The sequence below is a fragment of the Suncus etruscus genome, chromosome 9 (assembly GCF_024139225.1).
Source record: "Suncus etruscus isolate mSunEtr1 chromosome 9, mSunEtr1.pri.cur, whole genome shotgun sequence".
Classification (NCBI taxonomy): Eukaryota; Metazoa; Chordata; class Mammalia; order Eulipotyphla; family Soricidae; genus Suncus; species Suncus etruscus.
In genome coordinates this window covers 29,921,237-29,948,168 of record NC_064856.1, presented here as the reverse complement: position 1 = coordinate 29,948,168, position 26,932 = coordinate 29,921,237, and the positions used below count along the sequence as shown (strand labels likewise).

Here is a 26,932-nt window from a genome sequence, read left to right as displayed (position 1 = left end):
CACTGATTGAAACTACCCAATATCTGCACTGTGGTTTCCATTCCAACTATGGATGCCCCCACTCTCAAGACCCAATACAGAGGCGGAACTGGAATGAGGCACTCGGAATGAAGCCTTAGGACTTTGTGGTCACTGTCTGGGGTGTCTGTCTTTCCTCACATGGAAAAAGTGAAACCTGTGGTTTCCTGCCTGGGACCCAGGCCAGTGGCACTGGGTCAAGGAGTGCTCAGAAGAGGTTGGAGGGTAAAAATACTTCCCCTGGGATGTGTGTTGTGTGTGTGTGTGTGTGTGTGTGTGTGTGTGTGTAGCATGCACACACAGTGTATCAGTGAAGGAGCATGTTTACTTCTGCCCTTTATTTTTTTCCAGATCCCCTACATACCCCTGGTAAGATTGTGGTCCCAGGTCACGCCCCCCAAGGCCACACCCTCCCAATACCAATCCAAGACCATATCTAGTACGTCTCTGAATTCCTATCTCAGAAATACCTGGCTGCTCATTCATTCCCGCTGTGTCCTTTTCCCGTACTCATTCTGCAGTCTCAGCGCTTACCCTACCTTTCCAGGAAGTCATCCCTGAATCCCACTGCAGGCACATCCCCTCTTGAAAGGTGTCCCCAGCTCATCACAGTGTCTCTTGCCCTCACCGTGTCCTACTATCTTCAAGATTTTTACATTTGGTCCTTCCTTCTGGTCACCCACCCCAGCTCTGCCATCTCCAGGTCTGGGCCTCACCCTGAGTACCCACTCCTGCACTCCGGCTTCCTGTTGGTCATGCCCTGGGCATTAGCAGATCTGTTCCTCCTTTTCTCCTTTTTCTGGCTCATTGTCTTTATCTTCCATATGTGAGTCTGCCCATGAGAGCCCGTGTCGGTTGTTTACAGTCCTGGACAGACAGTAGGGAGGTCTATAGGGCCTGGATGTCTGAATGAGGAAACACTGGGAGGGTGTGGTTTGCCTGGGGAGTGCCTCACCCACTCTTTGCTGCCCCCAGAGCCGGCTACCTAACGCTATATGGAGTCAAGGAATTGCCACACACACCCCAGAGCCAGGCCAACGACCGGGCCCATTCAGCCGATGTCTTCCACAACTTCCGTCAGCTTGACCTGCTGCTTCCCAAACTGGCCCGTGGCTCTCTGTCGGGAGGTGAGCACCTGGGATCCCTGCTGGGTGGGTCACCAGTGGGGCCAGAAGCGTATTTGAGGTTATGAGAACATGGAGGAAGGTCATTCTCATAAGGTGGAAAGTAGTGAGGTCCTGTCACTGGAGTAACCAAGTCATGGTGAAGCCTGGCTCAGACCAGATAGGATTCCTGTTGGGAATTTTGGGGGAGGGTATTTGTGTGCATGTGTCCACAATTGACAGTATGGCCTCTCAGCTGTGACTCTAGGGCAGTGTGCTTTCCTGTAGTCACAGCTGAGAGACCATCATGTCTGTCAGCTCTCCCTGCTCTTTCTCAGTCCCCCTGTGGCCCAGGAAGCCACTGAATGGGGCCTCCCCACCTCAGGTGAGTGTTGCCTGGTTCTGCCCTTCCTGTAACCAGGCCCTCAATGCCTACCCCTTTGAGCCTGCCTTCTTTCTCTTCACCTAGTGCAGGGGTCTCAAACTTGCGGCCCGAGGGCCGTTTGCGGCCCTCTGTACAACATTTTGTGGCCCGTGGACGGCCTTCAAATATCACAGTATTCACGATTATTCGCTTACTGAATAATCACAATAAAAATCGCATTAGTAAGAAAAGCATCGCATTAAACATTCGCATACCTCGAGCAGTTCCATCTGGGGTATGCAAATGTTTAATGCGATTTTTTTCTTACTAATGCGATTTTTTATGCGAATATTCAGTAAGCGAAATCCCTTATGTGGCCCTGCCTCACCCCGACTTTGCCTCCTGTGGCCCCCAGGTAAATTGAGTTTGAGACCCCTGACCTAGTGTGTTTCATCCAGGCTGCTGTGTGAAGTGATGCCTTGTCCTTCTTTCTTGCTGCACAATATTCCACTTGGGTCATTCTGGTGCAGGGTAACTGGGTGGTTCCCACTTTGGGTATCTTAGGAACTAGGATTTGGGGCACATTCTTGGTTCTACCTCAGAAGGGTACACACACATCCTGGTTTCTCCTCAGCCTTGAGCCCAAACTTGGCAATACAGATGTGCTGTGCCAGATGACTTATACTGCCATTCTAATTTGTCCCTGAACATTTCCAAGTCAGCTTGTAAAAGCCATACATAAGGCCTGAGTCATCGCTGAGCCCCCAGCCCCAGGCCCCTCCCACTGCATGAAATCCAATACCTCCAGGGAGATCTAGGAAAAATGTTTGACATGTGTCCGAGGGAGGAGTGCAGATGCCAGGCCTCCAGTGTCACATATTTGCACCTTCTTGGCTCTACAGCCCCCTCCCGTCTCTGGATAGCCATGAGGCTGTTGGGGTAGATGCTTACTGGATGCTTAGCTGGGGGACTTGAGACTTTCCTGCCTTGGTGGCCTCATCTATAAACTGGAGGGCTTCCTAGAAGTTTCCTAGACTGGGAGTTTTTTAGAAGTTTAGAAGGGTAGGAGAACACTGTTGCTTGAGCACTTTCTTGTTTTGTTTTGTTTTATTTTGGGGCCACACCTGGTACTACTCAGGGATTACTTCTGGCTCTGAGCTCAGAAATCACTCCTGAAAGTCTCAGAAGGACCATATGATATGCCAAGCATCGAACCTGGGTCAGTCGTGTACAAGGCAAACACCCTACCTGCTGTACTCTCACTCCGGGCCCATTTTCTTGATTTTGTTCTTGTTTGTAGGCCACACCTGGAGGCACTCATTGGTTACTTTTGGCTTCATGCTCAGAAATTACTTTTGGCAGGTGCAGGGGCCCATATGGGATGCTGGGGATTAAACCTGGTTCAGCCCCTGTTTAAATGACTTACCTGTTGAGCACTTTCTTTGCCTCATGACTGTTTAAGCACTCACAACAGCTCAGCATCTCCTTTCCCTTCTATACTTAATAATTTAAAGCTTTTCATGATCATATTGTTGACATTAAGAAAGAAACAAATTCAGAACCAGACAGAACCTTGGATGCAATTGATCTAGGTTCCATCCCATAATCCCATTGAGTCCCCCTTGACTTTACCAGGAGTAAATTCTGAGTGCAGAGCCAGGAATAAGCAAGTCCTGAGTTTCATGGGGTGTACTCCCGCAATAAAAATGAAGGGAACAAGGGCCGGAGAGATAGCATGGAGGTAAGGTGTTTGCCTTACATGCAGAAGGACGGTGGTTCGAATCTGGGGATCCCATATGGTCCCCAGTGCCTGCCAGGAGCAATTTCTGAGTGTAGAGCCAGGAGTAATCCCTGAGCGCTGCCGAGTATGACCCAAAAAAACAAAAATAAATAAATAAATAAATAAATAAATGAAGGGAACAGGTTCTAATAGTTTTTGGTTTTGTTTCTGTTCAGAAATGCCTTGCACAATTCAGAAATGTCTTCAGTAAGAAGCAATAAAATACATCCCTCACACCTACTGTCACCAGGCATGTAGATATTAGTTTCTAATATCTTTTAGAGCTGCTCTAATTTGCAAATAGAGACAAATAGACATATCTAGGGCTTCTGATATACTCACCAAAATGGCTTCTAGCCACTGCCATTTGTTACTTTTTTGGGGCGGGGGACACATCTAGCCGTGCCCAGGAATGACTGCACTCAGGGATCACTCCTGGCAAGACTCCGAGGACCCTATGAAATGTCAGGAATCAAACCCAGGTCAGACATGTGCAAGGCTAGTACCCTTCCCTCTGGCCCTGTAATTTAACTTTTAAAAATGGGACAGTAAAGCTACCCATTCTCCCCTGCCAGTACAACTATCTTCTAGCAGTATTAAATCATGCAATTAGAAAGGAGAACTCAATTACTGGTGTAATAATGGGTAAAGAGGAAATAAATAACCCTATTTACAGAAGATCAGATACCTAGAAACCCCCAGAGAATCAGTGATAAATTATCTCAAGCAGAAAAGAATCCAGCTAAATAGGATATAAAATTAACATGAAAGCTCTAGACATTCTAGACCTTGCTTGCCAATATTTAAGGCATCATCTGATTCCAATAGATTTTTATAATTGTTTCCTTTTGTTGAGTGACTATTTCAGTATCTCATTGTACTAGTATCTCTTTTGCCATCTGCAGATTTTCTTCCTTTTGAGCAGTATTTTTGGAAGTGGGGTGGTCAGGTCAAAGGACATATACATTAACATTTGAGGCAGTTGGAACCACACCCTAAGATGCTCTGGGCTGACTCTGGCTCTGGAAATTATTCTTGGAATTATTCCTGGTGGTGTTTGGGGTACCATATGGGATGCTAAGGATCGAACCTGGAGCAGCCACTTGTAAGGCGAATACCTTACCCACTGCACTATTTCTCTGGTCCCTACGTTCACTATTTTCATTGACCACTGCTCAATCATTTCCAGAACCTGGGGCAATTTATCTGCTTCTCCAAAAGGAAGGAGGCCCCTCATTTTCCACCAGATGCTATCAGTCATTTGTTTGCCAATCTGATGGGCAGAGGTGGATAACTTGTTTAAATTTGCATTTTCTACAAATTGTCAGTGTGCAGTTACCACCCTTCAAATCCCTGCCGATCTGATGTGCACTGAAGGGCATCTAGCTACTGGTACACTTGCCTCCCTGCAGTGATGAAATACCTTCTGTTCCAAAGCCTTTAATTTCCCTCTTTCTAAGTTGCCTGGTTGAACCTCTTAACATCTTTGTGTTTTGGGGATTTTTTGGGGGGGGAGTTGGGTCACACCTGTCTATGCTCAGGGGTTACTCCTGGCTCTGTGCTCAGAAATCACTCCTGGCAGGCTCAGGGTATGCTGGAATTTGAACCTGTCCATCTGTCCATCCTGGGTTGGCTGTGTGCAAAGCAAACGCCCTACTGCGGTGCTATCTCCCCGGCCCCACTCTTAACATCTTTGCTTTAAGTCCACAACTGGAGATGCTTAGGGATTACTCCTGGCTCTGCATTTAGGAATCATTCTGCCCTGCCAGTATAACTATTTGGGGGCCATATAGGATACCAGGGATTGAACCCAGTTGTCTACTTGCAAGGCAAGTGCCCTCCCCACTGTATATCACTCCATATCAAGAAATTTGGTCAGGTTGATTGAAAGATGCTATGTATAAGTAAAGAGTGGTTTCACAGACCATTTTCTCCATTCTGTGGAGATAGATGTGGGGTGTGGAGTGAGGGCCCCCAGTCCAGAGTGTAGCCCTGGATTGGACCTTGAGACTGCGTTCCCCAGTGTGAGCAGCAGGTGGCAATGTTGCAAAGGCTTCTCCTCGGGGCTGGACCCGGAACAAAATGGACTTGAGCCTGTGAAGTAAGTGTTAGCCTGTGAAGTCCTGCTGCCTCTGGTAGAAGCCACCAGAATGTAAAATATGCATGTCGTTGACCCCTGTGCTTGCACTTCTAGGAGTTTCTCCTGCAGAAATGCTTGCATTTATCTATAGATACACAAAGATATTCAGGTCACGTTGCTTGCAAAAGCAAATTCGGGAAGTCACCCCTGTAGGGATGACATTGCTGAGCATCGCAGAAAGGAACATTCTGCCCTCTGCTGCAGGCACCAGAGTGCCGGTGCTGCTATAGGAGGAAGTCTGTGTTACCAGGGAGGTCCTGAACATGGGGTATGGGGAGATATTTGCCTCTGAGAAAGCGGAAATGGGAAGGAAAGTTTTTAAGGCGTGCTCTTTTAAGTTTTTCTAGGTGTTGTTGTTGTTGTTGTTGTTGTTTTCACTATTGTTACTAACTTGAGCTTGCTTTTTGTTTTAAAAAAATGCCTTTGGGGGATTTTTATAACACTGAATCTCAGCTGGACGAATAGTATGGGAGTTAAGGCCTTGCCTTACATGTGGTCTGCTTCATATGAATCTTTGCACTCACATAGGATCCCTGAACACCACCAAGCGTGATCCCTGTACACTGTCAGTAGTGAAACCTGAGGGCAACCAAGAGTAAGCCCTCAGTACTGCTGGGTGCAGCGTCCCCCCGAAATAAAACTTATAAGTAGACAAACAATAACATTGCGTCTGGCACTCCCCAGATAGTTGGGAATTAAGGAATGTTGAACAGAGTCCAAGCATAGTGCTTTCTTTCTGGAACAGTCCTATCTCCGGATTATTGGGGGAAAGGGTTTATAGCATGTGCTCTGTGATATTCTAAGGATGCTTCAAATTTTTATTTGATTCAAAGATCAAGTCACTGATATATTACATTTCTCAGTCTATTTTTAGGGTGTTATTTTCCCCCTCTCCTTTTTTTAGGGACTATCACTATACTCTTTATTTCACTTTCTGAGAAATTGCCTAACTTTCCCACAGCTGCACACCAGTTTCAGTTTCTATGTCTTCATTCACATTTTTTATCTACTCCTCCCTCTTTATCCTCCTCCTTCAGCCCCTCCTCCTTCCTCCTCCACCTTCTCTTCCTCTTTCTTTCCTTTACTTATTTTTGGGGTGGGGGTACAAAAACACCTGGCAGTGCTCAGGGTCACTCCTGGTGGTGCTCAGGGTCTGCCTGATACTGGGATAGAACCTGGGGCTCCCTCATAAAAAGCCTGTGTTCTAATCCTTTGAGCCATCTCCCTGGCCTCTTTTATTTAAAAAATTATTTTCAGGAGGTCTGAGAGATAGTATAATGGGTAGGGTGCTTGCCTTGCTTTTAACTGACGTGGGTTTGATCGCTGGCACCCCATATGGTCCTCTGAGCCCACCAGTAATGATTCCTGAGGCACAGAACAGGAATAATCCCTTAATATTTGGGTATGGCCCGAAAACAAAATTACATGTATTGCACATAGCCAACTTGGGTTCAATCCTGAGCATCCCAAATGGTCCCCGATATGAGTGATTCCTGAGCGCAGAGCCAGATAGAAGCCCTAAGTATTGCTGAGTGTGACCCAAAAAGTCAAAAAGAAACGAGAACCCAACATTACTGTCGAATATTAACACTTTCATTGGGCCTACCCACAGCAGTGCTGGGACCATGTGCATCAGGGATTAAACTCTAAACTTACACAGGCAAAGACGTGCTCATCTACTTGCTCCATGTTCCTGGCCCCTGAGGGGTCAAGTGACACGTTGGGTTCAATTTTTAGTTTCCTGAAACACCTGGTGCTGACCATCCATTCCTGGGCTTATCGGCCATTTTTGGACTTTTTGAGCCATCAGTCTTCTGGCCTTGGTCCTTCTTTTTGAGCCGAGTAGTTAGGTTGCCGTTAGGTTAGTCTCAGGAATTCTCAGAAATCCTCATCATCTGTCCAACTTGAGGTGTCTCTCCTGCCCATTCTCTCTGTATCTTTTTTTTACTTTGTGACTTTTTAAGTCAGTAGTGGAAGACAATATTGGGATCTTGCATTGTGCTGGTCTGACTTTAGAGGGAACTGAACCATCATTTCCAGTCTGTGCTGAGTTTTCTTGCCCTCCCCCTCAACTTGCCCACCCAGGAAACTTCCATACCCGCACCTAATCCAGACCCTCTTATCTAAAGCCTCTGATACCTGGGCTACCTGTTAATATCCTGACCAGTTAAAACTCAGTAGGATGGAGGCACCCTGAGGTGCTAAAACTCCAGGGGCAGTGGAAAGGACTGTATTTCAAATGAACCTAGGCCTCACAGAATCTAGGCCTCAGAGGAGGCATGGCCCCTCACCAGGGCCTGGCTCAACTGGAAGTTCACAGGATGAACTTGAGTTGCCCTACACACTGGAATTCGAGTCTCCCTGCATCATTCATTCCTGGGCACACCATGGGGTGCAACTAGGTTTAGAACCAAATGCTGCTTTGTGGTTCAGAGAAGTCAGTGAGAAGGTTCTTAATACTGGGGAATTTTGTACCAATCCAAGCAAGTCCCACTTTCCCATGGGGTGCTTTTGGGAAAGACGCATCTCGTATTTGTACCATCTGTGTAATCGTTCAGTCGTGGCATGTTAATGGTGTAGAAGGATCCACTGGGCTCATTCCCTGCAGGTAATCCTTTGGACCGTGGGCTCTGCCCATGGAGTGCTTCCCTCCTGCTGCTTTGCAGGCAGAAATGCTCTTGTCTGGTTTATGGGACTGGTGCATGAAGGTCAGTAACCAGAATGTCCTTCACAGATGCTTCTGTGAGCATGCCTCCCTTACACTCTAGCCTGGAAACCAGAAATATTTCCACATGAACTGTTGGGGTTCCCTTCTGATCATTTATGCTGGCCAGCCAGGTTGGGCCGCACTTCCCCACCAGGCCAGAAGGGGTCTCCGTGCTGACCCTTCTTGCCTCCCTAGGGTTCCCTCCTGGCCTCTCCCTCCCTCCCTGTCCTACCCTTTCGAGGTTGTGAGTTAAAGTCCCTTGTCCCCTCCTGAAAAGAGTTGGGCTGTGGTACATTGGGGATCTGCATCTATCTTTTATTTATTGATTGATTTTGTTTTTTGGGCTACACTCAGTAGATACTCCTGACTCCTGGCTCTGCTCTCAGAAATTACTCCTGGAAGACTTGAGGGACCGCATAGGATGCTAGGGATTGAACCCGGTTGACCGCATGTAAGGCAAGCACCCTATCTGCTGTGCTATCACTGTAACCCCACCTCCTTGTTCTATTCCTGCAGAGGAGAAGCTGCTTGTGGTTGGGGCCAAAGATCGCCTGTGGAGGCTGTTGTCCCCGGCCAACCTGGCCCACCGGGTGAACTGGAGCGCCTGGCTGGACAGTTACCTGCAGCACCTGGAGGAGCTGGGCGTGCCAGAGAAAATGCAGGCACGGGCAATGCTGCTGCAGCTCTGGGCCACACAGGTGATAAGCGATGCGTGCATTGTGTGTGTGTGTGCACACACAATGCATCTGTGCACTGCAAGTGTGTATATATCTCACGTCTATGCACTGGGTGTGTATGCATGCCATGAGTCTGTGTGTTGTGAGTGTGTGTGAAGACACACGACAGACACACCATGTACATACATAGAGAGTATTTAGAAATGGTTGTGTGTGCTGTGCATATGGTTTGCATGTGTGCCCAGAAGGATGATGATAGTGCTCATGTGTGCATATGTGGTATTCCTGCAGATGTCCTCTTTGTGTGCATAGGGGTTTATTTGCAGGCTTGTAGATAATAGAAAAGTCACAGAACAAGGAAACTCGCATTACTTTCAAAGTCTGTATTTAAGCAATGGGTAGGACACTAGCTTTACACACAGCCGACCTGGGTATGATCCCAAGCACTCAATATGGTATCCCCAGACAGCCAGGGGTGATCCCTGAGTGCAGAGCCAGAGGTCCCTATTGGGTGTGGCCCCCAAAACAAGAACAGTCTATACTTCAGAATTTTCTGTGCTTCTAATAATTTCCTTTCCCATGTTTTATTCAGGGAGATTTTTTAAATTCCCTCTATGTTTTTCTTTTTAATCACAAGAATGAATAAAAATATGTGAACACCCTTGAGGCCTCAACTCTGATGGTGGCCTTTATTGCCAACACTTGATACAGTTTCCCAGGCTATAATGTCCAATTCCAGCTCAGATCCAGCCTGGAAGGTAGATCCTCTGTGAGCACATCACTGAGTGACAGGCCTGGGTCACCTGCAATGAAAAGTGGGGCACTATTAACCCAAGGTAAGATGTGTCCCTCACATGCCCATGGACTATCAATCAGGAAAGAGTACACAAGGATTCTGCATGTGAATCTCTGGGCACAAAATCTGGCAGCCCCTGGAAGCAGCTGCCTCCATGCACATGAATTAGCTTTGCTGGATCAGGCACTGGGAAGGGGTTGGACATAGTCTCCTGGGTAGATTGGGTAGGCAAGCCCCTGTGGAAGGAAGCGCAATTTTCTGGGTTTTGAATCCTAGATCTTTCATGCTTGTCTGGCCACACAGATGCAGATCTGCGCAGACAGGCAGACACACACATAGTAAGTAGAGCTGGTTCCCTTAATGAGCCTCTTCTTGCAGGCAGGGCAGGCTGAGCAGCCGGGTCCCACTGCCGCTTTGTAATTAATGAGCGGTGGCCCCCATCTGACCATCCAGGCAAGATGAAAGGTCCTTGCCACCGAGTGGAAACCAAGGCTGCATTATTTATCACCTCAGTTCCCCTGGCAACTTGAGTGATGGACAGCAGATGACCTTGCTGATGTCGTTGGCTATGAGGTGCTTGAGGGACATCACAGAAGTCTGAAGTGCTCCCCTGTCTGCTGCCCCAGAAGGGGTTGGTGGGAGGGAATCCACTTCTAAGCCCTGCTATGGGGATTTCATCCTGGCTCAGAGAGCCCTGGAGCTGCCCAGGCAGGGGATAGAAGGAAACTTCTGAGACCCAAAGCAGAGAATGATAGGTTCAGAGTCACAACTTGAAGCTGGAATTCAAACCTTGTCCTGAGTTCAGCCAGGCTTTCCTGTGGCTCCCTTGCCAGTCCCAAAGGATACAATGCTGGCCAGCATGAGGGATGAGGAGGTGCTTAGTTTTTCTTTGGGTAAAAGGTGTGATCTCTGTGTCTACTTGACAGCCAGTTGAATGAAGGCTCTGGGATTTTTCTCAGTGCCGAAACCCAGGAGCTCAAGGGAAAAAAAAGGCCATTTCATCAGCTTTGGTACCTCTTGGTGCCTGGACCCAGATGTTTTATTTTGTGGTTGAAACCATGCCTTAAAAACCCAGCTTTTAATTTTATATAATACTGTATGAAGTGCGTCCTTTCTCTGCCATTGGCCATCACTGCAAAAAAAAAAAAAATCAATGACTTTCTTTCCCCTTTAAAAGTAATGCCTCCCTATAAAATATTCAAATGCTGTCAAGGGCGCAGTGGAAAGTCAGCTCCTGTTCCTGCTCAGGGTCTGCCCAGGGGCGCCCTGGTGGCTCTTCTGAAGAGTGTCCGTGCCTTGGAGGAGCCCCCCATAACATGCACATGGAGAGCTGCCCACCGAGCCCCTTCCAGTTTTTGTTCTTTGCTTGCCCAATGCCCTTTGTATACATATAAGACTTGGGTTCTTTTAGCAACTCCATTATGGGCCTCCTACAAATGACCGGCAATTGTCATTGATTTCCCATATTGATAGACCCAAGGTTCCTTCTAGTCTTTTGCTGATACATCAGCACTTTGATAAGTATCTGTGCAAATGTCCTTCTTCCCCGCGTGTAATTACATCTAATAATAGAATTACTGGGTAAACAGGCTGCTTAATGACTATTTAATATTCCATATTACTATGGGGGATAGTTGTTTGTGGTAAACATATATCTTTTCTCTACCTCAAGATGAGTTGGTATTTCTCCTGGAGTTCATCTCAGGGCACCCACACACTTTGAAGCCACCTGCTGAATACCTGAGTGTTAAAAATGTTCTGCCAAGGCTAAAATCTTAGAGAGAAATCTTCCAGGTATTTTACTCTTAATTTAACCTTTAGGGTGTCTCAAACTTCTCTTCTTTGGTGGTACTGGCATGGAACCCAGGATCTCAAAATTGCAAGCAAGTGCTTTACCACTGAGCTCCATCCCAGCCCTTTTGAAATGTATTTAATGATCTTTGTTCAAGAAAATTATAGCTGTTGCAGTGATTTGTTATTGCTGCTTTACTCTGTACCTGCAAAAGGCAAATATTGAAGGTTAAATATTGAAGACAAGTATTCAGATCTTCTGTCAGTTCACTTCTGTGATGACCATAAACACTTGTAGCACACATGAGCTTCCATTCATCACTAGGCTGGACAATCCAGCTCTGCCCGCCCCCCCCCCATGTCTTTCTACCTCCCTCAGGAACAGTCTTGGAAAAGACACTTCTTTTGGATGGGAAGGCTTGGGCTACACCCAGTAATGCTTAAGGATTACTTTTAGCTCTGCATTGAGGGACCAAATCTGGTGGGCTTAGGGGACTATATGGGCTGCTGGGAATCAAGCCTAGGTTGGCCTCATGCAAAGCAAGCTCCCTACCCACTGTATGATCACTCTGGCCCAAAGACATTAATCTTACCCTGTCACTGACCTGTCAGTGACCCCAGCCCTGGGATTACCTTTGAGAACACATATCACTAGTGCTGCTTAAGGATAGGGAAGCTGCACTGGCCAGGAAATGGGTTCTGGGCTTTGTTAAAGACCAGTCATTTGGGCAGTGTCCTGAATCTGGAGACAGATGCTGGTTGCACTAGTGTGGAAACTCAGGCTCTGCATCTGCTCCTGGGTCTGAGCTACATGGGTGGCATAGACCCACAATCCCTGGTTTGAGTGATTGGTGTGGACTTCATTCACACTGGATCTGGATGAGTGGTGTAGTCTCTGGCTCACTTCCAAATCTGGTTGGATGGTGTAGGTTCTGGCTCACCCCTAGCACTAGGTGTGTGGTATAGACACTGTCTCATCCCTATCTATTTTGTTGTGTATCTGTTTGTTTTGGGATCACAACTGGTGGCACTCAGAGGTTACTCCTGGTTCTGCTCTCAGAAATTACTCCGGGCAGGCTCAGAAGACCATGTGGGATCCTGGGGATGGAACCTGGGTCAGCCCTGTGCAAAGCAAACACCCTATCCTCTGTGCTATTGCTCCAGCTTCAGGCTCACCCCAATCTGAGTGGCTGGTGTAGCCTGGGATTGGGGTGTGTGGTATAGACAGCAGCTCACCCAGTCACTCCTGCCCATTTGTGTCTGCAGGGGAACATGGGTCCTGCTGCCTTCTGGCTGCTGCTCTTCCTGCTCAGAGACCCTGAGGCATTGGCCGCTGTCCGTGGAGAGCTGGAGCAGACCATGGAGCAGGCAGAGCAGTCTACCTCTCAGACAACCACCTTCCCACAGGAGATATTGGACAACACACCTGTGCTTGGTGAGACAGTCTCGGACCCCTGAAAACTCCCCAACGAGACTCTATGGCTCCAGGCATTCCCCAGTATCATGAGGGCGTGCATCCCTGCTGCCTTTCTCCCCCAGTCCTCTTCAGTCCTCCCATGTCTTCTGCAGTTCTCCCTATGTCCATGTGATGTTTTGGGGTCATGCGCCCCTCATGAACCAGCTAGAGGGGCAGAGTGTTGGACGACAATGGCTGGCCCAACTGGCACCAATCAGTTGAGGTGTAAAATTAACAGCTTAACACCCGAGAGTGATTGCTGAGTCTCTGTGGGGCATCTGGGACAGTTTTCTGTTGGGGACCTTGAGCTCTGCCAGCAGAGACCCCAACATGGTTGCCCCTTTGGGTCTGTATCTCCCTGGCTCCCACCCTATCTGCTGCTTCTCCAAGGCAGCCTGAGGCCTCCTAGCCAATGTCCCACCCACCCCCCAACCTTTTCAGCCTCACATCCTCTGTTCTGCCTCCCTGTATGGGGTGAGCTGGCTGGAGTGGGATTGGGGTGCAGTCACATGTGGGTACTCCAGAACCTTCCTTGTCGCTCTGCAGACAGCGCCTTGAATGAAAGCCTCCGGCTCACAGCCGCACCCTTCATCACTCGGGAGGTGGTAGTGGACATGGCCCTGTCCCTAGCAGATGGACGCGAGTTTGCTCTGCGGCGTGGGGACCGGCTCCTCCTCTTCCCCTATGTGAGCCCCCAGAAGGACCCAGAAGTCTACCCAGATCCAGAAGTGAGTAACAGATCAGGGATGTGGAGGCTCAGAGACTGGCCCCCACATCTGAGTTGCAGTCTCACTCTGCTTTTGTGTGAATGTGCAGTTCTCCTGCACCTTCTCTCACCCTGTTGCAGCACCTTCTTAGGAGCTATGGGAGGTTCAGTGTGGTACACAAAAGGCCTTCATGGTGCTCGACTTGCACCCAGAGCTCTGTAATGTCATCACTGAGTCATTTTCCTTTATTCAGGTTCTGTGCATTTTCTCTAGGGTTGAGATGCTTGCTTTGCACATAGCTGACCCTGGATCAATCACTGGTACCATCAGGATTGGTCCCTGAGTACAGACCCCTAAATTCCACCTGGTGTGGTCCCAACAAATAAATGAAAAAGAAAAGTAAAAGGTATTCTCAGTTCTTTCCCCCTCTCTTAAATTTAATATGGGCAAATTGATTATTTCTAACAGATTTGGGTGCTTATTGTATGCCAAACCCTGTGCTATATGCCTGTCTATCCAAACATCCTCTATCATCTATCCATTTACCTTCCTACCCCTCCACCTGACAATCATCCATCCACCCAACCACTCATTCATTCACATCTGTTCATCCATCTATCCACCCATCCTTCCCTCTTCATTCCTAACTCCTTCCATCCATCCATCCATTCATCCATCCATCTCCCCATCCACACTTCCATCCATTCACCCACTGACCCACCTATCCCTTCATCTACCACTCATCCATGCAGCAATCTATCCATTTATTTATCCATGCACCTATCCACTCACCCTTCCATGCAGCCATTCGTCCATCTATCCATCCATGCATCCATCCACCAAATCACCTATCTCTCCTACCCACTCATCTATCCTCTCATGTACCATTGCATCAACCACCCACACATTCATCCATTAACCCACCTTTCCACCTTCTAGTTCAGGGCTTTTTAAAACTTTCCCCATCACTCATGATTACTTTTTCCTGAGAAATACAGCACCAGTAAGTACTGCTAGAAATATCTCAGATTCATTATGCATTTGATTGTGAACTAATTTTTTTTTTTGTGAATTCAGCAGAGATTTAACAGAAGAGAATAGACAAAGGGAGAAGGGCAGAAGCCTCCCCTAGCATGAGAAGAGCCCTCTAAACAGGATTCTATGAATTAATTTTTGGTTGCTGCCTATCAAGAAATCTTTTTAATATTGCTAGGGTTTTTGTTTTTGTTTTTCAACCTCCACATTTTGTCACCCAATTCTTATAAGGGTTAGTGACCCACTTTTTAAGAAGCTTGTTTCTATTTTCTCCAGTATTCCCATTTCTGAATTATTTTATCTGCCCCATCTTTCATTCAGTGCCAACTTTGTGCCAAGCATTGTGCTCAGCTATAAGTTACTAGTTGCCCTCAGACATTACTCTAGCACAGTCTTCCCACATCAGCACAAAGACCCCTCACCTTTTAAAGAATTCCCTCTCTTGGCAGCCTGTTCCCTCCCACATACCTGACAATGTCTCCAGGTTTTCTCTTAGGGAGCAAGATTGTGGGCATCCCTGAGTATAATCACCCCTTTTTATTCCTGATTGTTCGGTCTGAGGTAGGTTGGGGGTTGAAACATTTTTAAGCACACCATAACGTACAAAGTTGTTCATAATACAGTTCCAACACCATTCCCACCACCAATGTGACCTTCCCTCCACCAGTGTCCCAGACTCCACTCCCCTAATCTGCCCCCTTAGTAGAACAAAATAATTAACTTTATATTGCTTGTCACAACATGTAACTCACAATGGTGTTACTAAAGTAATTATCTGAAGATTTACTGAGCTGTTTAGTGCTAGTTGAACCTTCTGTGTTATTGTGTTTGCTCACTGAGCTTAGTGGACTTCTATACAACTTTCCCATCTAGTTTGCTATGCTCCTTCTGGGCTAACAGTATTGTGAGATTTGGAGGTGTTCATATTTGGAGCTGGGGTATATAGAATTAAACCTCAGGTTTTAAAGCAAGGATACTGGAGAGATGCAGGTCTAAAAGCAAATATTGATCTAGGAAATAACACACACACACACACACACACACACACACACACACACACACACACACACGAGAAATGGATTCAGAAATTCCAACACATAAACCTTTATCCCTTAAGAAGCAGCAAGGTCTGTGAGAAATCTGGAAACACAGAACATGTTTCCCTGAAAATCCAAGTATTTATTAGGAAGGAACAATCACACCCGGAGGTGGGATTAGGTGGTCTAAACACCAGTTCAAGGTGCTACATTCAAAGATGTTTCCAACAAATGAGTAACAAGAAGTATACTGAGTGGAATAGGATTCGATTAATCCCACACCTTCCCCTAACTGACTTTATTTAAAAAATGCAGAGATAAGAGGTAAAATAAGGTAATACACACCCAAGGAAAATTAAACTAACTAGGGAAGGATGGGCATCTCTATAAAATAAAGAGGATGGCATAATTTTGCAGAGGTGCAGTAAAAAGTTGGAAAATTAGGAGGAAAAACCTTTTGGCCTAAAAAAAGTGTGTCCTTTCCTACGAAGCTCCTGCCATAAGACTAACTGCAGATTCCAGGTACATTAATTTGTCTAATTCCAAAGTCTTTCTTCAAGGTCCCAGGAAAGATTTTCCTCCATCATAGTTTTCGCTATCAGGTTTCAGTACTTTGGCATCTCATTGAGATTAGCTGTTGAGATGAGCTGGACTGTTTAGAAGCTAAAGGAAGTCAGGTGGGTAGGACACTGGGCTTTTCAAACTAGGCAGCAACCATGCCTAGACCTGATCCTGAGACGGCTCCAGAGATCTTAACCTAGGGACCTAGACACCTAGGATGACTCAGCAGTGGTATCTCTCCCCATTTAGGAATTTAAATACAACCGATTCTTGAACGCTGATGGCTCAGAGAAGAAAGATTTCTATAAGAATGGGAAACGACTGAAGAACTATAGCCTGCCATGGGGCGCTGGGCTCAACCAGTGCCTGGGGAGGGGCTATGCCATCAGCAGCATCAAACAGTAAGTGCATGTGTTGGGGAGGGAGTCCCCTGCTCCAGAAGGTCAGCACATGAAATCAGGGTGCTTAGGCAGAAGAATGTTTTAGGGCAGAGGCACATTAATAGGCCATGGCTGCCAGCTGCCCATAAGTCCATAGATCTGTTGCTTTTTATATATGCTGACTTCTAAGTATCAGAAATCACATAAAAAGCCAGACTCCTGGGCTGGAGAGATGGCACTAGAGGTAAGGCGTCTGCCTTGCAAGCGCTAGCCTAGGACAGACTGCAGTTCGATCCCCCGGCATCCCATATGGTCCCTCCAAGGCAGGGGTGATTTCTGAGCGCATAGCCAAGAGTAACCCCTGAGCATCAAATGGGTGTGGTCCAAAAGAAACAAACAAACAAAGCTAGACTCCTGATTTTTTTTTGGAAAGAATCAAATCTTGCCACAGGTTGTCCCCTGTGAATCTAGGATTAGGATCCCAGCACCCAACACACAGATGCTGGGCCTGCAGTGTGGGCTAGGCAGGCTGTCTGCAGCCACTGCCCAGAATCCTCCAGAGCATCTGCCCAATCATCTCATCCCTCTTGCCTGTTTCAACATCTGAGGGGCTAATCACATCTGAGGGACTGACCCCAAACTTGAGCTCCCAGGATCACAGACAGCAACAGTGGTTATGACATTTGCTTTCTCCTTTTGGGGACCACACCCTGCCATGCTCAGAGGCTGTTTCTCACTCCTTGCTCAGGAGTGACCCCTAGCTATGATCAGAGACTATATGTGGTACCTGGAATTGAACTGGACTTGTCTGAAGCAGCCACATGAAAGGCCTTGCTCCTTCTGCTATATCATCCTATCCATTTTAGCCCTGCGTCCTGGGACATTCTGTCATTCTGCTTTCCTGTTATCAAATAGAAAGCTGATCTCAACGACAACACAGTGAGGTTGTGAGAAATGAGTTGGATCAAAGCATGGATTTCCCCAACCACTCCAGCTTATTACTGGGTCTTAGGAAACCTGGGTTGGGGCCAGAGTGATAGAGCAGTGAGTAGGGTGCTTGCCTTACATGTGGCCAAACCAGGTTCAGTTTCCGGCATCCCAGGTGACCCTCTGAGCACTGCCAGAAGTAATTCCTGAGTGCAATGCCAGAAATAAGCCCTGAGCATTGCTGGTGTGGCAAAAACAAAGCAAAATAAAATAAAAAAACAAACAAACCCTGGATAACAGTGCTAATTCCCATCATTGCCATTGTCAGCATGAAGACATTGGACTGAGCCAATGACATGTTTGGTCACTGAGCCCCAGGAAATGGATGTGTGTGAATATGAGTGAGTGATCCCACAGAGTGTGGGGAGATGACAGGAGCCAGTACTCAGAGAAAGGAAGAAACCAGGAGGAAGTGACTCCTGGGTGCACTCTGACAAATACTTGCATCCCTTTGAACAGAACCTGAATTTGGCAGTGGAAGAAAATGCTGGTGTGTGTGTGTGTGTGTACGCACACACACACACTGCAGCTGTGTATGCTGTGGGAAGTCTCCAAATCGGACACCCAGTATGAGCAGCATACAGCCCCAGCCACACATCAGCACAAGTTGGCTACTTGTGTGTGTGAAAGTGTGTGAGTATGTGGGTGCGCAGTGTGTTTATATCAGAAGGTGTGTGTGAGTATGTGAGAATTCCTTATAGTGTGTGTATTTCTTTTCAATGTGTATTATGATAAGGTGTGTGTATGAATTCCTGCTATATGAATATGTGTGAGTGTGTGGAATTCCCGCTCAGCTTGTGAATGTCAGTGTGTGTCTGAATATCAGTTTAATGCATGGGTATACGAGGGAGTGTATGAAGTAAGCGAATTCCTAGGCAGTGTGTATATGGAATTTTTGCTCAGCATCTCAGAATGTGTGAAGTGCGTGTGCATGTGAGAGTGTGGGTGTGTTTATGAATATTTTCTCTGTGTCTGAGCATGTATGAGTGTGAATTATGCAAATGTATGTGATAATTTGTGCTTGGTATCTCAGCTGTGGGGTTGTGTGTATGTGTGTGTGAGTGTGAGTGTGTTATGAATCCCTGCTTAGGGTCTAAGCATGTGTGAAAGTGTGAATGTATGTCATTCTTGCTCGTTGTCTGAGTATGAATGAGTGTGTGTAAATGTGTGTGTCATTCCTGCTCAGCTTCTGAACATGTGGGGTTGTGTGTGCAGGGATATTTGTGAGAGTGAGTTTGTGTTTATGAATCCCTGCTCAGCTCACTTCCACTAGGGCATCGCTTTGCTATCCTCTGCCTGCTGCTTGTTGATGAAATTACATAGAAGCCAGTGTGAGACTCCCCTTCTTCTTCTTGAGTGCCCAAGCTCTGTCAGTGGCACAGAAACACTAGGGACCCTTAAGGTCCATCCCTCCTGTCTGGGCTCATTGTTCCTCTCGGGGCTGGTGTGTGTCCCTCAGAAGCCTCCAGTGGGTGTCCTTAGACCCTATTTTGTGACTGTATCCACCCTGCTTGAGTGGGCCAGTCTAGAACGTACCTTGAAGAGGATAGACCATGCACAACAGGACCAAGAGCCAAATTCAGCTGCCAGTATGCATTCTGCCCCTTGTAGAATGGCCTCTAGTGCTGAGCTGGACCACACACACCTGCCCTCAGAGAGGATGGGTTAGAGATGGGGCAGAAAGCGAGTCACTGGGCCACACCTCCTTAAGGAGCAGCACTGGTGCTGAGCATTGACTGAGCCCCTTCAGCCTCCACCTCCTCTCTCCCAATTTAGTCCTCCTGCTCCAAATTTAGTCCTGCAGCAGGGGCCTGGGGCACAATAATGAATGGTCTGGACTGGCCCTGGCAAAGCCTGGTGGTGGGTAGCCAGGTAAGAGAAGCAGGTGGACAGGAAGCTGTGGGCAGCAGGGCAGGATAGGTTGGTGTCATATCCACTTACCAGGAATTTTTCTGAAGATGACCAGAAGGATACATGCTGGTGCAAAGTTAGAGTTGACTATTTTCCTACCATTGGCAGTAACAATGTGGAGTGGGGAAGAGATGCCTACATCTGTAGATCTGTAATCCTGTGAATTAGTCGACCCCTGATATGGGTGCCAGCTTTGGAAAGGAGGTGTGAATGACCAGGAGTATGAATGTGAGCCAAGTTCTGCTACTGTGACTGCACCTACCACCACCCCTCTTTCACTTTTGTGCTATCCAGGGTCTGGTTTCCATGCACACAGAGGACTAAGGGTGGGTGTAAACTCCCCCTTGCTCCCCCCAAGACTCAGGACCACCACTCATCTCCCTCACAGTTGTGGGCAGAAGGCCCTAGTCTGGGGTCCTAGTTTGGGGGTGTCAGTGACACTACTCTCTCCTCTAGAACATGTCCCAGGCCTATCAATGGCCTGTGGGACTGGAACGGTGCTTACTTGCTTTTCTGTCTAACTGGGGGTTTGCCACATCTTCTGCAGATTCGTGTTTCTTGTGCTGACCTACTTGGACCTGGAGCTGCTCACCCCGGAGAAAGAACTCCCCAAGTTTGACACCAGCAGGCACGGCTTTGGCCTCCTGCAGCCAGCCCATGATGTGTGTATCCGTTACCGCCTGCGGTCCTGAGCCCCAGAGACCTCCCACTGTGGTTCACATAAGCTGCTGCCGCCAGCCTGCACCCCCCTCCCCAAATCCCCAATGCTGTATCTGCTTCTGGGGTGCATCTTTGACACCTCACACTGTGGAGCAATCCTCTTTCCTCCTTTTGTCCCTTGACAGCTGTTTGGGGGAGGGGAAAAAGGGGAGAAAGAAGCGAAGGTGGGTCAGCAGGGAAGGTTCCAGAAACTTTACTGGGAAGCAAGTAAAGGATCAGCTTGAAAGGGGCTCCTGCTCCCATCTCAACTCATTTCTTTCACCCCTAAAGCTGCTCTGCCCCTTTTCTCAGAGAGGATCTAACTAAGGGGTGAACCAAACCCCCAATAGTCACAATGGAAAGTGGCCCACTGGTGGCCCAGTACATCCCTGGAAATGAGTGCTGCCTTTTAGTCCTGTTTAATCAGCACATCTAAAGATAAAGATGGTCCGTGTCATCTGCTCCCTGGATCCCCCTTCACCAGGCACTCCCCTCTTCTGTGATCACACAGATCTTTGGGGAAATGACTACTGGCACATGCCCGATACAGATCTAGCTTCCATCCCCAACACCATGTTGGGAGGAGTGGGATGTTCTCCCAGGATCTGGCTCTAGATGGGGGCTTCCCAATGCTGAGATACACAGTGGCCAGACACTGTAGGACTGCTAGGGAGGGAGGACCTGGCAAGCCAAACCTCAGACGGGGTTTATGGAGGAGAATTCGTGTCCACAGGGAGTTCAAAACTTGCTGTGGGCACCATCCAGTCTGCAGACCGGTTTTGTTAGGCCCACACTTAAAAAAAAGTCAACATTCATTGCTGTTCTATTTTCTTGAGAACCTGCGTGGACTCCAAATGCCCAGCTGCAGTTAAATAAACCAAGACACCCTATTCCTGGACACTCAGAGCTGAGATGTCCCCACTGCCTACTTCCCCTGGGTCCCTGTGGCCTGCTGCCCTTCACCCCACATCCTGAAGTCTGATACCCCTCTTAGATCAGGGAAAGGAGATGGATGTCTTCACTGGTCCTTACCCAGGGGCAGCCCATCCTGGGCACCTTGCCCCAGGATCGGCAGCTGAGTAAGGAGGTCTGGCCTGGCTTCTGCATCTGCTCAGAAACACCATTTCCTGGAGAGGCCCAGGGCCCTGTTGTCTGTCCATCAGAGCTGAGTCCTGCAGCTCCAAGGGCTCGTGAGCCCCTCCTTCCAGATAGGGCAGAGAAAAGCCCAGACCACACACTAGGCTCCAAGAGAACAAGTCACGAAGTTCATAAGCCTAGAATTCCGCAGACAGACCCATCGCTTCAGTTACAAATGCTGGCAGGCTGCTCTAAGTGCCTTTGATCTAAAGGGCAGGGCACAGTGGAAGGGAAAGCAATTGTGTTTGTTGTCAGAGCTGACAGAACCAGGGGTAGCCATGGAGGATTATCTCACCCTCACACATGCATACGCACATATACATATTCATCCATACATACCAACACACAGTCTTATATACTTGTATGCATGGCCACATGAACACATAGTCAACACACATTCGTGTTCATACATGCACATACATGCATACATATATATACACTTGTATACTCATATACACATATTCACACATATATTCCTTATAGCCCTGGCTGGAGGAAACACAGGAGCAGAGCTGTATGTAGTTTGGGGCTAATCTCTACCCGGAGCAGCGCTTGGGGATTGGGGTCTTCCCTGGCCCTGAGCCTTCAAGCACCCCAGGATTCCCAGACAGACACTGTGATTGGCAGGAGGCGGGAGTTCCCCAGGGAAACCCGTCTTCACGCCTGGGTGACCCCCACTGCTGCTTGCTTCTTAAATCGGCAGGAAATCAGGGCTGGCAGCCTCAGTGGGAGGAAGGAGCCAGTTTCCATGGCAACCCGCAGCCGCCTCCTCCAGGCCGGGAAGAGAAGGCATAAGGGCGCAGAAATAGCTGCAGGAAGATGGGATGTGCTGGGGGGAAGCCCTCTGACATCCCCCTTCTGAATCAAGGCTGCTTTTGCCACTGAGACTGGATTCTCGCTGGTGTTCAAAACAGGGCCCGTGCCCCTTACAGGGCCCCACCATGCAGCTCCAGCATGCGTTCGTTCATTGAAGCAGATTCCCCCAGCCGCAGGCTCCATCTGGTGCGGGAGATAGTGCAGCAACAGCTCGGGAGCATGGCCCAGCCTCCCTGGTTTTCATCTTCATTGTTTTTCTTTCTTCTTTGAAATAAAGCAAAAGCTCTAGACCAAAGAGGGCCAGAGGGGTCCTTCCTCCAGCTGGGCTGGAAAGACACGATTGGGAGAGGGGGTGGTTCTTCTTCCCTTCTTTTAGGGTATCAGGATACAGGTCTCCAGCAAGACATGCTAGGATGACTCAGTGGAGCACTTCCTGAGCATGGTGAGGAGTTGGAGCCTGGGTACTAGATCTTTTCCTTTAAAAAGCTCATTACACACACACACACACACACACACACACACACACACACACACACAGACACACACACACACACACCTTACATTTATTTAAAAAGAGAACTTTTTCACTATTGCTGGTAACAGTCGATATGTATCACTTGAGACCAAAAATAGAAAGTGACTGAGAAATCAGTTCCCTGGGGAGGGGCTGCCAGGCAGGTGTCCCCCCCTTCCCAGGGGCACACAGCCACAAAGACTCTTTCCTGAAATGAAGCGGCCAGAGAGTGTCCCCGCCAGTCCTCTGGACAGTCCCAGGAGGGAGGGAGGGAGGGCCAGGCTGGGGTGTGTGCAATACTCTGGATAGAGCTTCCCTGTTCATCTGGGACCCAAGGGGCTGTCAGCTGAAACTACCCCCACCCTCCACCTGTTCTTCAGATGGGGAAACAGGCTCTGAGAGGTCTTGTCTTGTCCAAAGTCGTTGGTTTTGCTTCCCTTTTGAAAAAGATCATGTTTGTATGTCTCGGCAATTGCTAAGACTTTTTCCATATTAATAAACTTATCTATTTTCCTGCCATGCTGCCAGTGAGAATGTTCTGACCAATGTTAAAGCACTTCTGTTGGAGCCGCCACTGGAGTGCAGTGTAGACGGGAGACTGCGGCACTGCCCAGAGGGGGATTCTCTTGGTGGCTTTGCCCTGGAAAAGGCGCTGGAAAGGGAGCCTTTCCATGCACCTGGTCTATTTGTCATGAGGAAGGGGCCATCCTGAGACAGCTCATCATTCCTCCAGCCGCCCTGCACTGTGGGATCTGAGGACCTGATGGAGGGTCGTATAATCACATAGCAGATATGGAGAAGGAATGCTTGAGGGCCAGGGATATAGTCCAGGGATTAGTGCTTGCCTTGCATACAGTTGACCCGGTCTGATTCTCAACACCATAGGGTCCCCTGAGCCCCATGAGGGGTAAGGCCTGAGCACCAATTCCCCTCACCCCAAATAAAGAAGTGGGACTCAGGCACAGGCACCTCTGCCCTCTGAGACAGAATCTAACATCTCATCTGAGACAGGAGATGAAGAGAGCTACACAGCCCAGGTGAAGTAAGACCATCAGAAGAGGTGACCTTGGTTCCCATGTGCATGCCCTCTGACACTTGGTTGGATTTGTTCCTATCAGAAAAGAAGCAGGGGTGGGGACAGAGCAATGGGGTAGCAGGTAGAGTGCTTCAATCCCCAGCATACCATATGATTCCCTCATGTCCTGCCAAGAGTGTTTCCTAAGCTCAGAGCTAGGAGTAACTCCTGAGCACCACAGGACATGGCCCAAAACCAAAACTAAAAAAAAAAAAAAAAAAGAAGAAGATCAGAAACAGGAACATAGGACATCAGGTCCTATGCAAGACATAGGACACTTGCCTTGCATATGCCAACCCAGGTTCAATCCTTGGCATCCCTATGTATCCCTAAGCAGTGGCAGGAGTGATCCCTGAGTGTAGAATCAGGAATAAATTCCTGAGCATCACTGGGTATGATCTCACAAATAAAGTAATTTGTCATTTACTTCTAGTGTCAGTTTATGCCCTTCATACAGAAAGGTAGTTTTCTTGTGAAATTAAATATAGCCTCTTCCTCAGAGATCAAGAACTGTCCCAATGTGGAAACCACCCAGTGGCCACTGATGAATGGTCAGCAGCACACAATGTGGGGACAAGGTGACCCTGACAGCCCCCTAGAGGTTCTCCTTGGCCCTGATGAATCTATGGTGTCGGAGGAGTATCATAGCTTCCCAGGAAAGAGAAAGAGAGGGCTACACCATGAAGTGGCCAGGTGAGTGACACTGGCCCTGGGCATTGAAAGGTGTCAGAAACTCAGTGATGGGGAGAAATGGGGACTGGGAGCCTTGAATCAGCAGAAATATCATGCACCAAGGAAGCGACTCAACTCAAATGACTAATTTCCCATGGTTGACTTGGCAGAGCCAATGGTTCTGTGGGTCCCTCTAGGTGTCTCATGGAGCTATAGTCTGGGGGCAGCAACTCTGCAGGGTCTTGGAGAGGGACAGCTGTGTCATTCCAGGATGTCATCCCTATAGAAACAGAAAATGCATCCGCCTAGGGATGCCTTAAGACTCCCCAAAGCATAGAAGAAGCTGGTGAATTCTTCATCAGCTTGTATTCTCCACACCAGTATGTTTAGGGGAGAAATTGGGAGTCCCCAAGACCTAGTCTGAACCATAAGAATGAGGAACTGCAGAGGGATGAATGCCAAGGGCAGAATTCTTTGGATCCAATTACCTTCACACAGGCCTAGAGGAAATAGCACCGGGTGTAGCTCCGGTTTACAGGCCTGTTGTCCTGAGATCAAACTCCTGGTATCCCACAGTGCTGAGCCATCCTAGCAGTCTTGCTATCTTCTCATTCTAGGCACCAAAACAGTTTCCAGCCACACTGCAACTGGGCATGTGGTACCACAACAAAAGAGAGTGATCCTCAATAAACTAGAACCAGAAAGATGTGTAAGTGCCATGATCTGGAAGTACTTGCCATGACCAGGAAGTACTTGCCAATACATATGGGTACCCTGAAAATTCTGTACTGCCACCATGATGTGTATGTGAGGACCCTGCAAGCACTATGCAGGCCCCACAAATAAAGGAGGGCAAAACTTGGTGGCCACTGCAGCTGAATGTGTGAGCCCCTCCCTACCCCAAGGGGACCACACTACTGCCAGAACCCCTGTCATCTGAACAATGGTAAGAAGGGAAGAGGGGATGAGGAAAGTAAATAAAATACAATGCAAGATTTTAGGTGAAACATGGGAAAATCATGGTCAGTGGTGAGGATGGGAGAATGGGGGAAGTGGGGTGTGTATGAGGGAAGACACGTAGTTCTGTGCCCTGCCAACCCTCAGCTTATGAAAGATACACACACCCTGCCTGCATCCCCCATGAGGAAGAAACATGCAGAGCTGTGAAAAACTCCAAAAACTCCAAAATGGGGGTGATAGCTCAATGGTAGAGTGTTTGCCTTGCACGTGGCTGACCTAGGATGAACCTGACTTGGATCCCTGGTGTCCCATATGATGCCCTGAGCCAGAAGTGAGTTTTGAGTGCAGAGCCAGGAGTAACCCCTGAACACCACCGAGTGTGGCCCAAAAACCAAAACAAAAGTGAAAATATAAACACCAATAAAACAAAAAATATAAAAACTTCAAAGTGGGCCCAGAGAGATAGCACAGCGGCATTTGCCTTGCAAGCAGCCGATCCAGAACCAAAGGTGGTTGGTTCAAATCCCGGTGTCCCATATGGTCCACCGTGCCTGCCAGGAGCTATTTCTGAGCAGACAGCCAGGAGTAACCCCTGAGCAATGCTGGGTGTGGCCCAAAAACCAAAACCAAACAAACAAACAAACAAAACCTCAAAGTGCAATTGGTTGTCTCCCCTCCCAAGAGTAGTGTGACAGGAAGGAATTTCAATTTTGAAGAGGTTTGTCAAACTCTTTTTTTTTTTTGGGGGGGGGGGTCACACCCGGCAGTGCTCAGGGGTTACTCCTGGCTGTTTGCTCAGAAATAGCTCCTGGCAGGCACGGGGGACCATATGGGACACCAGGATTCGAACCAACCACCTTTGGTTCTGGATCGGCTGCTTGCAAGGCAAACACCGCTGTGCTATCTCTCTGGGCCCGTTTGTCAAACTCTTGATAGAAAATTCACACACTGGAGCCAGAGCAATAGTAAGTAAAAAGTTTGCTTGCAAGTGACAGACCCAGGCTCAATACCCAGCATCCCATATGGTTCCCTGAGCCCACAAACAATAATTCCTGAATGCAAAGCCAGGCATACTCCCTGAGCATCACTGGGTATGATCCTCTTCCTCAAAAACAAAACAAAGCAAAAACAATCAAAGAAAGGATAGAACGGAGATCACTGGAGTAATAGCACAGCAGGTAGGGTATTTGCCTTTGCCTTGTGTGCGGTCAATCTAGGTTTGATCTTCGGCATCCTATATGGTCCTCAGAGTCTGCCAGGAGTAATTTCTTTTTTTTTTTTTTTTTTTTTTTTTTTTTTTTTGTTTTTTTGTTTTTTTGGTTTTTGGGCCACACCCTGTGACGCTCAGGGGTTACTCCTGGCTATGCGCTCAGAAGTTGCTCCTGGCTTGGGGGACCATATGGGACGCCGGGGGATCGAACCGCGGTCCGTCCTAGGCTAGCGCAGGCAAGGCAGGCACCTTACCTCCAGCGCCACCGCCCGGCCCCCAGGAGTAATTTCTGACCACAAAGTCAGGAGAAAGCCCTGAGCACTGCCCCAGGTGTGGTTCCAAAACAAACAAACAAACAAATAAAATAAGAGAAGGGAGGAAGAGACCTTAGCCATGCAC

General features: G+C 48.1%; 1 protein-coding gene across 1 annotated transcript in view; it reads left to right on the top strand.

Moving 5' to 3' along the window:
- The window catches only part of PTGIS (prostaglandin I2 synthase), a 34,604-nt gene extending 14,205 nt beyond the window's left edge, over positions 1-20,399 (top strand). The window contains exons 5-10 of the mRNA XM_049781334.1: positions 994-1,145; positions 8,629-8,810; positions 12,643-12,811; positions 13,379-13,560; positions 16,422-16,573; positions 19,998-20,399. Coding sequence (XP_049637291.1) covers positions 994-1,145; positions 8,629-8,810; positions 12,643-12,811; positions 13,379-13,560; positions 16,422-16,573; positions 19,998-20,142 — 982 coding nt within the window. The 3' untranslated portion in view covers positions 20,143-20,399. The remainder of the gene's footprint in view (positions 1-993; positions 1,146-8,628; positions 8,811-12,642; positions 12,812-13,378; positions 13,561-16,421; positions 16,574-19,997) is intronic.
- The last annotated feature ends 6,533 nt before the right edge of the window (positions 20,400-26,932 follow it).